We start from the raw sequence: 15690 nt of genomic DNA on the forward strand, positions 1-15690 counted from the left end.
ATGTATAAAGTCAAGACAAGTGACACTATTAATTTTAAAATTCAAACTCTTGAGTATATTGAATTCTATTTGTGAAATTAATTTAGAATCAAAGTAGCCAATATCCTGGAGGCACTGACAAGTATAAGGTATGATACTCTTAGATTGGTATCGTTCAGCACATTTCATTGCAAGGCAAAATGATGCAATTGCCAACTCTTCTAGATTCCCTAGTCTAACATCTGTGTTATCACACATCAATATACTTTCTACAAGTGTAAGGCTACGATGTACTATATCGTAATCGATTATGTATCCATACCGCATGAGCTCTGATCGAATGTAACATAAAAACTCTACCATATTATCTTTGACAGATTGTGATTTAAAACATGCCCACGGATTTATATCAATGACTTTTTGACGATCAAGTAGTGACTTAAAATACTCCTTATTGTACTCATAATCATAATTTTCGTTTTGATTATCGCTTTTGTCGCCAACTACTGCGACATCACTATTTCTGATATCATTAGTTGGAGGACAAATATGTCTATCATTGATGTTACTGCCAATGGTCTCATCGGTAGGAGACGATTCAATATCAATACAAATATTTACGTTTTTTATCAGCTTATTAGAAGTATTTTCTACTTTTACAAGTGTATCTAATTTTTTTAATTCAGAAATATTGCCTACTTTAGTATTTCGTCTGATATAAGGACATCCTCTATTTCTAGGCCTCTTGCGACCTTTTTTGGAGAAGCTAGTAACGCCATTCTTGGTGGCGTGAAAATCATTTGATCTCACCGTTACCTGTTGAGCTTCCTCCAAAGAAGCATAATATCTTCTTTTAAGTACAAATTTAGCCATACTTAATTGATAGAAGTATAACAACGGTGTTTGAAAATTGATGTTTCGTATTTCCAAATTGATTTGAAAAGTAAATGCAGTTTTATTTCGTTTGAATGAAGAGCAATTTAAAATCACTGTTCACAGTTTGAAGAATTTAATAATTCTGACTTGACAACGTTTTTTCGTTAGCGTTTTTTCGAATGTTTGATTGTGACGTAACAATGGTTGCGACGCGCTCTTTATTTCGCGTAAATAATGTATATACGCATTCTGCGCGCGCAACGCTATTGGCAAATATTTTATAGCGCCACTATAGGACTAAATTCTACACGAATTCTCCAATGAAAAAGGTAAGCTTGAAAAAATAAGGTTATATGAAATAAATGACCTATGAATTTTAGACATTACATAGGCTAAACAAGATGATTGCATTCGGCCAATCAAAGCACGTTTCTAGTAAAAATGTATTATTGTATCAACTACGGTAACTAACTTCTGTTTTAACGTGTTGCACACTGAAATCTTGAACACAAAAACAATTTTATCAGTAACCTGAAATATTTTTTATTGATCTACCAAAGTTACATTAAGTATCTTATGATGAAACCAAAGGGATGACAGCATAAAAATAAAAACAAGTTACTACAAAAGTGATTAAACTTATCCTGGTCTCATCTTTGTTTGCTATTTAAGACAAAACAGATAACGTCACATAAAATTCCAACAATGACTAAATAAATATGTGGTAGACTGGAACCTAGTCTACTGACTAGAAACCTAAGCAATCAGCTTACAGTAAAAGCTGTTACCATAGCGCTTTTGAAACATAGGTTACTGTATAGTGTCATGAAACGCTATACAATATCACACATTGGATGAAGTTTACTGTCAGAAGGTAGATACTGCTTGCTATTAATTGATATTGACATGATACTGTAACATGTATCGTGTCTTTGTGCAACGTTTAATAAGGACAATATATATGCAGAGTTGTTTTTATTATCTTTTATTTTTTACCTTTCCACTGTTATTCATAAGGTTACCAATATTAATTGCTTAATTAATATGAGAATTGTTAATAAGTCATTATGTTAATTGTAAGTCATATAGCGAGGCGTTGAGCTAAACTTAGCATACGATTTGATAACTTTGTTAATAGCATCCAGGAAATCTTTTTCAGTCGCCACTTTCCTTCTCGCGCGGATGGCGTACATTCCCGCTTCTGTGCAGACACTCCTGATTTCCGCCCCTGGAAATAAGAAAATTGATATTTCAACTATATATATATAAACAAATTGATACATCCACTGAAAACTATATTTTAAACTTAAATTAATCATGACAGAAAGAAAAAAGAAAATATGGAGTAACAAAACCGGTAAAATGAAAGTTTAACACACATTTGATTTAATGTTAAAATATTAAAAGCAACGTAATCATCGCAATTTGAATATAATATACAAATCCATACTGTATCTATATTTGTAAATTAATAGTATCCTTGCCATGTGATTGGTTAATCTCGTACAAATGCAGTGCATTATTTCATCCATCCTTATGATTAAGGGTGAATATTGCACAATCAAATCTAAAACCTTTACATTGTGGTTACAATTAGTAATAGGCCTAGGCTTTGACATTTGATGCAAGATGGAAGGATGGAATTAATTTTTACCTTTTGATGTTTTTTACCTCATGTAAATTAGAACTCAATTCAGCATTTTGCTGCTATGTTTTAATAATTATGTTGAATTTGATTTAATACCAATATTATATAATTAATTTCTTTTTAAATTTAATTTTTGACAATAGGAGTGTGTATTAATTACTATTTTGTATTTATGGAATATTTTATGAGTTCAAAGATGGACTGGTATATTAAAACTACTCAATCTTTCAATGATTGAAAACATTGTAGATATTATTTAGACTTACCAGTTGTATTTGGGCAAAGTCTAGCCAGGAGTTCATATCGTATGTCTTTCTCTACATTCATTGACCTTGCATGAATCTTAAAAATGTGTGATCTTCCCTGTAATTGCATAAAAATTAAAAATTAAGTAAACAATAATACTACAACAATATCAATACAGTTAAATCATATCTATATTTCACATTAAAAAAATAATTGTAAATGGTTTGAGCAGATCAGAAAAGAAAGCAGAGGCAGAAACTTCAGGTCCAAGTTCAGGATGCTAGAGGCAAATCCTCTATTCCGCAGCTAAAAATTAACTACTATTACAAATGATGTACTGTTTGAATTAATTATAGGTTGTTAGTGGTCCCAATGTTTAAAACATCCTAGATCCTGGCCTAAGGAAGGTCCTATTTTCTGTGGGTAGAGAAGTAATTAATATACAATATTGGACGTCTTTACACAATGAAGAATACTACAACCAGGATAGTAAACATATAAAAATAAGAAGTACAGTATTCACAAAACAAAACTGAAATAAATATTATAGACATTTACTGACCTCAAGATCTGGCAAGCCAAATTCCACTTTCCTATCAAGTCTTCCTGGTCTGACAAGAGCTGGATCTAAGGTATCTGGTCTGTTGGTAGCCATCAGGACTTTAATGTTCCCTCTAGGATCAAAGCCATCTAGTTGGTTGATCAATTCCAACATGGTTCTTTGTACCTCATTATCACCGCCAGCTCCATCATCGAACCTGGCACCTGTGGGTTAAAGCATAATTCACAATACAAAATTAAATACAATAATTTTCAAGCATTTACTATTTAATTTATTTAAGTTCTGTCTACACTATCTATCATATATCCAATGTGACTCAAGTTATATGATCATCCAATGTTGGTGTATGTTCACATTATAACATGCCCCTCAGCCTAAAACTGTTGATAATGTCATATCATAATATAATGTTCTCTGATCATGTTTACACAGTAATTGTATTCCAAATTACCTATTGCTGTGGTATTCCTAAATCTGCCTCTCAGCTTGTAATCAAACCTAAGATGTAGATATATTATCTGTGACAATGTATGACAAAATGTATGGGCACATCACATTTTGTTGTCACAAAGTTTGATAGTGTAGACAGAGCTTAAGGATTAAATTCAATGATATTTAGGCCAAATAAAAAAAAAGACTTGTTAAGCGTCACACCCTCATAAATTTTCAGGGGCGGGGGGACGGTTTTTTTTTTTTTTTTTTTTTACTTTTTCTGGAGGTATAATTTTGTGCGATGGACGTTTTGGCCCACTTTTTTTAAGGACGAAACGTCAAACTTTTAAAATGCGAAATAGAACAAAATTGACTATGTATGAAATATTATTGCCGATGACAAAATTGAGTTTTGTATTGTTTAAATCCAGACGTAATTAAAACATTAAATTTAATTGCCACCGAGCGAAATTGTATGCCCTAGGCTAATCCGTCCAAACTGCCAGTGCCACCCCCGCCTCACTCATCGGCCATGGTCCGCCGTCTCTCGCTCGACTCATCTATCCAGGAAATTCCCTATCGCGAGAAGCATGATGTTGGTCTCAATAATACTAAATAGTGGGCTGATTTTGAAAACAGCTTACGGCATTTCTTAAGTGAATTTTTATTCAACGTATTCATTCTTCTTTGATGAATCCTTTGCCAATTGCTGTGTAAATCAGTATTTAAAGTTGTGATGAAACGCATCGCCGGGCCCATCGCCCAACAGGACCTCGTGGTGTGCCGATCTCGAGCGCGAGATCATCGTAAACAAAATTGGTAGAGTCCATTATGTATGGGGTGTTTCCTATTTACGAACCTATAAAAAACGCGCTTCGACCACTGTGTAGGCAAAATATTTATTTCGTTAAATCCCTAAATTGATAATCGTGTATTCTGTAATCACGTGACTGATGATGTAATCCTCAGCGACGTACTAAATGCACGTGATTTAATGTGTTGGGGAAAAAGCTTGCTGTTTACCACATTACATGATTCGCGGTGCTATTCGCGTTTCCTTGACGTAAATCGGCGGCGTGTAAATGAAACAATTGTTTTCACCAAATTGCCGTTGTCGACATAGAGCGATCGGTGGCTACGGGGGTGGCTAGCTAGCGTGGCTAAGCTAAGAAGTACAGTACGTATTTTTCAAAAATTACACCAGCCTAGCAAACATTTGCTAGTTTTGAAATTTTCAACTAGCAATTATGAAGAATCTACTAGCAAAATGCTAGTTTGCTAGCGTGAATTTTGAGCCCTGCTCTGGAGCTGGGCCGGGCCGCTGAACTTTCCGTTGTATATGGGTAAAAAAAAAATAAAAATAAAAAGAGAGGCGGCTGGATAATCAGGAGCGGGCGGTGACGCTTAACAAGTATGTTTTTTTATTTGGCCTTACATTAAGTTTTAATGTTATTACTTTGTTATTACAAATGCATTGTCTTTACCTCCAATAGCATCAATTTCATCAAAGAAAATTAAACATGCTTTCTTCGTTCTTGCCATTTCAAATAATTCACGAACCATTCTTGCACCCTAGAAATTTGATAAGTACAAAATAAATATAATGTCTAATGAACTCAAAGTACATATATTCTAATGCCAAGTATTTGAAAATTCTACATACAAAAATACAGTAGATTCTATCATTTGGGACCCCTTATCAAGTGCTCCAGGAGAAGGATATATAAATGCATTCAAAGATTTTGATAGAAAATATGCTCCTCATTATATGGACTGGGGTGCTTTTGCTATAATGACACTACCATCAATTGTAACAAAACAGTAACATTCAGTTAATTATTTATGATTACCATCATGTGGTCGTGGGTCCTTCATTCGTACTTACCTCACCAACATATTTCTGGACAAGTTCAGAGCCTATGACCCTGATGAAGCAAGCATCTGTTCTGTTAGCAACTGCCCTTGCACACAGTGTTTTACCAGTTCCAGGTGGCCCATACAGTAGGACACCTTTGGGCGGTTCAATGCCTAAGTTTACAAATCGTTCAGGCTAAAAAAAACATCATAATTATTTTCTTCATCATTTATATTTCCTTGTCCAACATTCTTACAAACAGGACCAATTAGTACAAATCTTATACAGTATATAATATTATAAAGTAAATCACCATCATCATTCCGGGGACACCACTTTTAAGGAGACATATCTACCCTTGAAATGATCATGGGGCAATATATGCAACAGAGGACATATAAGGGAAAATGTGTTGGGTCACATGGTTGTCCCCCTAATAGTGGTTCTACTGCATGCTAAATATATGGCCATTGTGTCTCAGTTAAAATAGAAATTAGGGTCAGTTATAAGGCCAAATTCAGAATTAAGAATAAAGATTTCTTACATGTAACAGAGGAGTCTCTACAACTTCTCGTAACTTTTCAATTTGTTCTTTACAACCTCCTACATCAGAATACGTCACATCTGGCTTTTCTTCAACCTGTTAAAAATAGATTTACAATTTATTTGAAATATTAGGCATGGATAGATTTAAATAATTTCTTTTTTAAATTAATAAAAAAAAAGTATCTTCATTATTACAAAATTATAAATGTACACCAAAAACAAGAGTCGATGACAAAGGTGAAAATTATTTTCAATTCTGAACAAGCAATTGTGGGACCAAAATGTAAATGGTCTTATAATACAATATAATATTTTACCTGCATCATAGTAACAGTTGGGTCAATCTTTGGAGGCAAAGGAATGTGAATCTGGTACTTATTCCTGTCAACTCTGTAAATTATGAATAGATAATACATAAAAATGAAAGAAAAAAAAAATTTTATCTATTGTATAATTATTTAGAATAAAACGAATGCAAACTATTTATTTCAGCTTTACAAATTGATTTAATTTGGAATTGATAATAATATAAATGTATAAATATAGGGGTGTCCCCTGAATAGGAGTTGGCCGTAGCATTAAACATATTTCCCCTGTTTGTTTCACACAGGAAAGTGTCCCCTAATAACGAATAAATATATTTCCACTTGTTTTTATAGGGGTTGCCTGCCATGTGTTAAAACATATCTTTCCCCTTGTTCGTTCCCCCTTTAAAGTTCTACAAAAAATTGTGATGTTCCCATATAGACACAATGATGTCATATCACTACCATATTTGGGCACATCATTGTCAAACTAGTTTGATAGTGTAGACAGAGTTTAATAGTGGTGTCCTAAAAGATGTTTACTATCAAAAGCGGCCTTACCCAACCCTCATGCCTTCCTCTATGTCCGTAGGAGCAACTTGATCATGTAGGTCAACAACAAATTTAGCAAACTGTTTAACATTGATAATGTATTTAGCGTCATCGGTGTCAGCTTTGATGATCTTTGTACACCTGGCCACCTGCAGGGGTTGCTCGCTCTGTAATGTCTGCTTGTCTGCTGGTAAATCCCATAATGCTGGGTTTGCAAGACCGGTGTCGGATTCTTTAATTCCTACACAAAAAAAAAATCATAATTTTAACTGAAATTTATACACATATTTTTTTTTTATTTCAACTTTATTTATAGAGTGTAACCCTTCCAGATAGACAAATTAATGCCAGTTGATATTAAGGGGCCCTCTTAAATTCTAATAAAATACATAAACAAGATAAATGACATTACGATAAAATACATTGTTAAACAAAATTAGGCTATAAAACATACTATACAATTTAGTGTATAAACAATTAGCTCAGTGGTTATTGTACAAAGAAAAATAATTTTGTTTAAAATAGAATATGTAAGGATTCATTAATTAAGAAACTAAAGGGAAAACACTGAATTGAATTTCCATATATTTTCATAACTTTCCAATACCTGTAAGAACCCTGGAATATGAACAACTGAATTTGTGTTCATTATCTTTGTTCAATGGCCATGTGTGATTGAGACAATGTACACAGATGTAAACAAATCCATAAATAAATGTACAAGCTGCAGCAATATGACACATTACAGTCTTGAAATAAGATAAATTTTTCTTTTTTGTTGATCCAATAGATCGAAAGTACTAAAAATGGTACTATTTTTAGTACTACTGCTATGACACATAAAGTACATGTATATCAAAACATGCTCTCACATACAGTAACACACTAAAATATGCTACATCAACCTCCTACTGTAGGTTGGTCCGATTTGAGGAACATTTAAAGGTAAAGGTATTTATATTTGTCCTCAAGCTTAACTGGAAACTGAGGAAATTTGGATTAGGCCCTCCACGGTCCCATGGCAGCCAGCAGTGCAGCTCCTACCAGATCAGCACACAGGGAGACAATCCCCTACTCTTTTCGAATAGTGTACCAAGTTCTTTAACATGCACTGTTAAGTAAACGGGACCAACAGTTTTACATCCCATCCGAAGGACGAGGCAATAATAGTAAAGCATCTTGCCTGAGGATGCAATTAGTATGGTACAGATAACCTCGAACCCATGCCTATCACATGCTAGTCCGATATTACCATTACACTATCACTCTCCAGTATATACAGCACCCGCCGCTATTTCTAGACGGTCTCCCATCCAGATGAATAAATGTTGTAATTGTTACCTGTCAATTCATTAACTTTCTTTGATATTGAGGCTATATCATCTTCAACTTGTTTGATAGCCTTTGAATATGGCCCAGCTCCCTAAAAAACAATCAATAAATTAAAAACCTCTGATTTAAGATTCAAGAAGATTCAAGAAATTTTATTTGTCCATAAAAATGGAAATTCACTTTGCTTGGTAGATTAAAACAACAATAAAAACCAAACATAAAAAATGTTGCAACAATTTAAAACGTGCAGTATTATAACAGATTAAAATACAAGATAAAAAGTTAAAAATAAAAAAACTTTTAAAAATGTAAAACTATTAAAAAATTGCATTATCGTCTTACATTAGAATTAAAAATATGAATGCTATTTACAACGAAGGATTTTCTAGTTCTACAAATAGATTTTCTCTTGGAGGTCGCAGCCTAATACCTGATCTATAATAACAGTAATGTAACGGATGAGTGGGGTCTTTCATAATATTGTTTACTTTTTTAAAAATACTCTTTTCATAGATAAATGAACAAGGCGTTAGATCAGCTTTAATAATACGTTCTGCAATTTTACGTGGTCTCTCAATATTTTTCTTATCATTTTCAGTAAAGTTAACATAAAAACATCCAATGCTAAAAGATAAAATACTTTGAATAATACTTTGATAAAATAGAATTAAAATAGTGTTTTCAACTCTAATTTGCTTGATTTTTCTGAGAAAGTAAAGCCTTTGAGATGCCTTCTTGGAAATCATGAGAGAGTTTGACTCCCATTTTAATTTGTTGTCAATTATAGTACCTAAGTATTTGTATTGGGTTACTCTTTCAACCTCGGTTTTTTTAATAGTTATTACATTATGTTCAACTGCGGTTTTACGAAAATCTATTATCATCTCTTTGGTTTTAGTAATATTAAGTATTAAGTTCATATCCTCACACCAATTAACAAATCTTCCAACTTCATTAACAAATTCATTTACATTATGCTTACTATCGCAAAGAAAACCACTAATTACAGTATCGTCAGCGTATTTTACAATATTGCAATCTTTACTTAAAATATTAAAACTACTTGAATAAAAAGAAAACAAAATTGGGGAAATAACACATCCTTGAGGAGCTCCAACACTGATAGATTCTTTGTTGGATAATAGGATACCATTGCACTTAACCATCTGCGGTCTATTAATAAAAAAACTATATATAACTTTGGCGAGCTGAGGTGAGACATTAAAACTTAATATTCTATCAATTAAAAGATGTGGTAAAATAGTATTAAAAGCACTGGAGAAATCGAAAAATATAGACCGTACATAATTTCTTTTTTAATCAAGGTGATGATATGTATCATGGAGATAAGAATTTACAGCATCGTCAACCCCTCTATTTTTCTTATATGCTGTACTGTAATAATACCATTACTGAGGTGTTTATAGACACATTGATTTTTGGTGCCAATAAATATTAATAATCAACAAAAAAAATACACACAGTTGAGGCGATTTGTCTGTACAATGAAATACAATGCACACAGAATGAATAGAGTTTATTAATTTTATCAAGTATACTTACATATGTTTTTAGAAGAGCAATATCACCTTCATCTAGAGCTGTAAAATGAGAGCAAGAGTATGGTACAATAGCTTTATAATTATTATCATTATTAGATATAGTAATAGTCCTATTAAAAGTATTATATAGCCTCCTAGGCATTTTTAGCTACTACACTAGGCAACAATTAATAATGGATTAATGAAAACACATAGGCCTAACTAGGTAAGGTAAATTAAGATTTAAAAAATATCAATATAATATAGGCCTACCTAGTAGGCCTAATTATTATTAATATCTAATAATAGGCCTAGCTAGGCCTAGCCTATATATTAATATTATTATTCAGGCAGGTTTTTAAGTATTGATTGTGAGTAGTGATCTTATATAATAGGTAATATATTACAATCAGGCTAGGCCTATATGTTAGGCTTACAGTAGGAGCCTAGTTACTGCTCTGCCAGGCCTGTTACCGGGCCTGACTCAGCAAAACAATTCACGACGTCCTGAGAGAACTTTGCGTATCGTCGTGTAGTAAGTAGGTAGCTAGCCTCTAGTAGCCCTAGCCTAGGCTAGATAAACAAGGCCAATTAAGCTATCAAATACGTGTAATCGCACCTTGTATGGGTTTTTCTTCTTTATCATCTTTTTCTTTAACTTTTCGCATCTCAGAACCTAAATGATCTGGCATTTTGACTAGGATTTAATTACAAAACAATATTCAGAAATAATTTTTTTGTCGCTACACTAACTAAAGATAAGGCCCTCTATAGATAGCCAGGCTCACACAATAAATGTTTGTACATTTTTGTAGAATTATTCTTTGTAATAAATTAAATAATTTTCAATAATGTCTTTATATGTATAGAGTACACATTTTAAAGTTATTTAATTAATATATTTTTAGGCAAACACTATTGGTTAAAAATAAATAATAATATTATTATTCTTACTTATTTAAAAAAAAAAAGCAGATAGCCGTGTGTGTTCGAGCCAAACGTCTGTATGCACGGCTGCCGTGGAATAAATGAGTTATTCGTAAGACGAACGTGTATAGTCTGATTTGCTTCATAGGTTGTTCTTCGTCAAACGGTCAAAGTTTTATATATATTTGTGTAGCATATATTTACTGTAAATGGCTATACAATTAACTCGTTATAAATTCATATTTCACAGAAAAAAACCCTACCAATTAATTTAATTAAATTGTTCAAGTCAAGGCCTACAACCCTCGCCCAGAATTCACTATGATTTCACTTTCCAATTTTATTTATGATTTGATTGGAAGTATTGACTAAAACGTCCATTAGGCTTACCATGTTAGATTGCCTACGTTAATTATATATAATGTGAAATTTATATGAAAAGCAATAAGTTTGAATTTTCTCAAAAATATTTTGGGTAAATTCCCGGTTCTATTTATATTATCTAATAAAACTACCGTACCTAAGGCTTTTCTTTTCTTTGGTAGCAATTCCTTACAATCATAGGCCTACTGTAGCCTACAGTAGGCTTATGTTTCTATATTTAACCATTCTAGAAGTTTATACGCAAATAGTTTAGGCCTCACAAGCCTCATAAATATTTTGGGTAAACCCCGGCTCCATTTATATTATCTAATAAAACCGTACCGTACCCAAATTAGCCATTTTTATTCCTTTGGTAGCTTCCTTAAAATTTGCATATGTAGACCTATGTGTCTATATTTAAAAATTCTAGACGTTTTTATACACAAAAAAATAGTGCCGACTACACACACACACCACCACCAGGCCTATAACCACCCTCCCCTGAAAGTTGTAAAAGACAATATAAGCCTTATACACATTTTTATAGCAAGTATATAAAATAATACTAGAAAACTTTCTGAAAGCATTAAGATTACATTTTTTCAGTAAACAGTGTTTAAAGGCCTAATTATAGTTTCGCTTCGTTTTTCATGTTTGTTAAGGAAGTGAAATGAAAATATTAAATAGAGTACAATCTGTATAATGAATCAATACCATATCAGAATGGTGTCATTAATGAGGAATTTCTTTTATTTGTATAGAAACTGGAACAACAAAGGCCTATACAGTACATAAATACAACTATTCTGTATGAATGCACATTCATTTTAGTTAGCATAACTAATTTAAAAGACAGTTTCCTTATTGGAAGGCGAAGCAATCCCAATACAAAAGTACTCGTAGCTGGTAGCTGGTAGGTGTAGGTCTTCTTCAGCAAAAGTAAAGATGATGAATCGGATTCTTTTTCTGCTTTTGATAGGAAGCTGTGTGATGGTCTTTACAGATGCTTCATTTTGTTCTGTCACTGTGTTTGAAAAGATGAAACATCCACCCGATTATGATAACAAATTATATTACAAACCTTTGGGGCTCAAAGCAAAGACGAACGATTCTTCGTTTGACTTGGAATCATGTGGTAAGTTAGACTATTTTAATGTGTAAAATTATAGTTGTTGTTGCTCAGGCAGGGACATTTCTGAACCGCCTGGTCGGCCAGGGTATTTTTTAACTTCATCATCTTTGTAAGCAATTAACACTACACCGATGGTATAACTAAAAAAACATTGGAGATATTCTATAGTAGAACAACTAATAAAGCACATCTAAAAGAAACCTTATAAAATATATAAGCTGCATCCAGAGAATTTTTAGTTTATATTTGGAAGAAGAATTGGGAAGAGATTTCATAATTTGAATCATTGTAAACAAAATGTATCTTGGTGGTCTAATGCGTTGCCTCCCAGGGTCCAGGGTTCACTCCTGAACTAGTACCAAGGTTGTAACTCACGACTCTTTTAACTCCACTCTCTAAATCTCAAATGAGAATTAGTTTATAAGCACGCTAAAATGATTAAATAATTAAATCATCCTGTAATTTGGGAGTTAATCGCTGTTGGATGCGTATGAAAAAAAAAGTTTGTTATTTGTGTAAATAAAAAACAAAAAAATTATGTTGAAATTCAAGTATTACTGAAAGCTAATTTTTAGCTCTAAATATGCAATAAAACACTTTACAATAATATTTATACAACCATTTTAATGTGTGTTAGGCCTGACTTTGGTTGATGTGTTCAAGTGCAGTTAGGGAGTTTTGATTTTAAAATATCGTGTGTTTTTTTTTTAAAGTTAGCACAAAATAATATGATAGTGATATTCCAAAATATAGTAGTGATATGACATTATCATGTCCATAAATGGGCTCATCACATTTTTGATCTCATAACATTTGATAGCTAGTGTAGACAGAGCTTTATCTTAACAATCATTTTTGTTATGATTTTTTAAGATCCTACGCAAGAGAAATATTTTCGTTTAAAAAGTACTCCAAATATCCTAACCAGTCGAACGAAAACTCTTGATATTACTTTAATGTTTCGTCTTGGTAAGTATCCTGCAATGTTCTTTTCAAATAACATACTTGTAATATAGTAAATAAATAAGTCTGTTCAGCTGTAGACGTGTATATTGTTGAGAGAGACCGTATCATACAATAGGATCATTTTTTAAATATGTAAAATGTAATGAAAATATAGTTTAACGAAAACAGTTATTCCATAATTTTTATATTAACCGCTGAGTTATGAATACTCACATAATTTTTTTTTCTGTCAGATGCTGACCTTATCAGTGTTCTGGCCGATATCTCCATAACACTCTATAAAGGAGCACCGCCAATTCACTACGGCGGGGCGTTTGATTGCTCTAATATTCCAGATATACCTTGCCCATTTCCTTTAAAAGAAAATGGTAAAGTTACTGATATTTATTGTTGATTAACAATAACCTGGTATAGAGAACTGTAGCTAGATGACACCATTGTGATGATAATGATTATTATCAACGATGAACGACGATGTGGATGATGACGACGACATGTGGATAACGTCGAAATGTGGATGAAGACATGTGGATAACGACGAAATGGGGATGACGACAACATGCCGATGACGACGACGTGTGGATAACGACGATGTTGATGATGATGACGACATGTGGATAACGACGATGTGGATGAAGACGACATGTGGATAACGAATAAATATGGATGACGACGACATGTGGATGACGACGACATGCCGATGATGACATATGGATGACGACAATGTTGATGATGACAACGGCATGTGGATAACGACGACATGTGGATGAAGACATGTGGATAACGACGACATGTGGATGACGACGACATGTGGATGACGACGACATGCCGATGACAAACGACATGTGGATGACAACGATGATGTGGATGACAACGACATATGGATAACCATGGAGTAAATTACTCCATGGGATAACGACTATATGTGGATGACGACGACATGTGGATGACGACGACATGCCGATGATGACATATGGATGACGACGATGTTGATTATGACGACGACATGTGGATAACGACGAAAGTCGACTAGCCTCGACTGTAGTAGTCTACTGTAATTTTAACGAAAATGAAATACTGATTTTCACAAAATTAACTGCGAACGCTTTTTTTGCCTTTTAGATTGGGTACAACTTTCCGCTGAATGCAGGCCTAACATGCAGCTACCGGTAAGTAAAACACATTCGATTAAAAAATTTTAAAAGATTTGATGTATTATAGTTACGGCTAATACTCATAACAAAAACATTATTTAATAAAAGTCAAGCTGGTATTGCAATACATTTTGTGATGATGGCTATTTTTTTTAATTGTCGTTGGCGATCATTAGACCTACTAAAAATCTCCACAAACACGAAACTGTTATTTTAAACACGTGACATTCAATATAAGAATATGTTTAGTTTTCTCGGATTTAAAATGTAAAATGGGCTTTTATTTTGTAGATTGGACAGATGGATGCTAAAGTTATTGTTTCGAATTATTACGATCAGACGGCTGTTTGTATCAAAGGCCAACTAAATATCTACAAGTAGAAGACGTATTCACACGTCTGTTATAAAGTGCACATGAAACTAATCGTTAAACACTGTAAAAATATTAATAGTTGAATAAATGTTTAATTGTCATCTTATCGGCAAAACCATTATTGACAGATAAATATGTTACTGTATCTTCCCTCTTATAGACTAGACGACTTTAAGTATTAAACTTGCATTATTGTATTGATGTTATGTATTCGTATTTAGAACTTTATATTTTCTGTAGACTAAAATGTTATAATTTTGTTTTTCTTTTTTGTTTTGTAAAATGGATGCACCATTCAACTTGATGTTTGTGACTGATATGTATAGAATTGAAGTTAATATTTTTTAATTGTTGTGTTTTTAAATCATTACAAAATATTGAATTTACTCCTATGTTAGCAATATATAATCCGATAAAATAAAAAGTATATTATTAAAATCTACTTTCCAGCCATCGCACATTTTCTTTCGTTTACACATTTTTATTTAATTGATGATTTTATGGTGCATGCAAGCGTTAAAGGCCAATTTACAAAGACGAAAGTTGTGAGAACCAAAGATCAAACTTTATTGTTCTATTTGAAAGATATTTAAAGGCAGGTTATAGAATTTATACAATCATAATGTCCAATTTACACAGACGAGCGGTAACGGTAAGCGGAAACCCGCAGACCTAGTCCCACGTAGAATATTATGTATCTCTTCTGATACCGACCGCCCCGCGTTGTGTCTAATAGTCATATATTCTATATTTTGATTTCCGTTACCGCTCGTCTGTGTAAATTGGCCTTTATGATTGTATAAATTCTATAGCCTACCTTTAAATATCTTTCAAATGGAACAATACAAGTTTGAACTTTGTTTCTCACAAATATTTTTTTTAGGGAAATCCCCCTATATTA

General features: G+C 32.9%; 2 protein-coding genes across 2 annotated transcripts; one reads left to right on the plus strand and one right to left on the minus strand.

The window, feature by feature from the left end:
- Positions 1–1391: 1391 nt before the first annotated feature.
- LOC140044754 (26S proteasome regulatory subunit 7) lies at positions 1392–10632 on the minus strand. The gene is made up of 11 exons (XM_072089401.1): positions 10494–10632; positions 9897–9934; positions 8343–8424; positions 7011–7242; positions 6462–6534; positions 6143–6238; positions 5629–5793; positions 5228–5315; positions 3312–3514; positions 2770–2866; positions 1392–2083 (listed from the first exon to the last, which is right to left on the minus strand). Exons 1-11 carry the CDS (start codon positions 10564–10566, stop codon positions 1926–1928), a joined length of 1305 nt encoding a protein of 434 aa, XP_071945502.1. The 5' UTR covers positions 10567–10632; the 3' UTR covers positions 1392–1925.
- Positions 10633–11991: 1359 nt separating this feature from the next.
- LOC140044755 (uncharacterized) lies at positions 11992–15231 on the plus strand. The gene is made up of 5 exons (XM_072089402.1): positions 11992–12299; positions 13170–13265; positions 13496–13630; positions 14385–14431; positions 14708–15231. The coding sequence occupies exons 1-5, from the start codon at positions 12110–12112 to the stop codon at positions 14795–14797; spliced, it is 558 nt and encodes a 185-aa protein (XP_071945503.1). The 5' UTR covers positions 11992–12109; the 3' UTR covers positions 14798–15231.
- Positions 15232–15690: the final 459 nt, after the last annotated feature.

This window comes from Antedon mediterranea, chromosome 3 (genome assembly GCF_964355755.1).
Source record: "Antedon mediterranea chromosome 3, ecAntMedi1.1, whole genome shotgun sequence".
NCBI lineage: Eukaryota > Metazoa > Echinodermata > Crinoidea > Comatulida > Antedonidae > Antedon > Antedon mediterranea.

Bases quoted from the DNA above. Each gene is read 5' to 3' on its own strand.
- LOC140044754 (XM_072089401.1), bottom strand. From the start codon at position 10,566: ATGCCAGATCATTTAGGTTCTGAGATGCGAAAAGTTAAAGAAAAAGAT. The intron at 8,425-9,896 runs GTAAGTATACTT...ATTGTTTTTTAG, and splicing joins TTGCTCTTCTAAAAACATAT to GGAGCTGGGCCATATTCAAA. The intron at 2,867-3,311 runs GTCAGTAAATGT...ATGCAATTACAG, and splicing joins TTGGCTTGCCAGATCTTGAG to GGAAGATCACACATTTTTAA.
- LOC140044755 (XM_072089402.1), top strand. From the start codon at position 12,110: ATGATGAATCGGATTCTTTTTCTGCTTTTGATAGGAAGCTGTGTGATG. The intron at 13,266-13,495 runs GTAAGTATCCTG...TTTTTCTGTCAG, and splicing joins TACTTTAATGTTTCGTCTTG to ATGCTGACCTTATCAGTGTT. The intron at 13,631-14,384 runs GTAAAGTTACTG...TTTGCCTTTTAG, and splicing joins ATTTCCTTTAAAAGAAAATG to ATTGGGTACAACTTTCCGCT.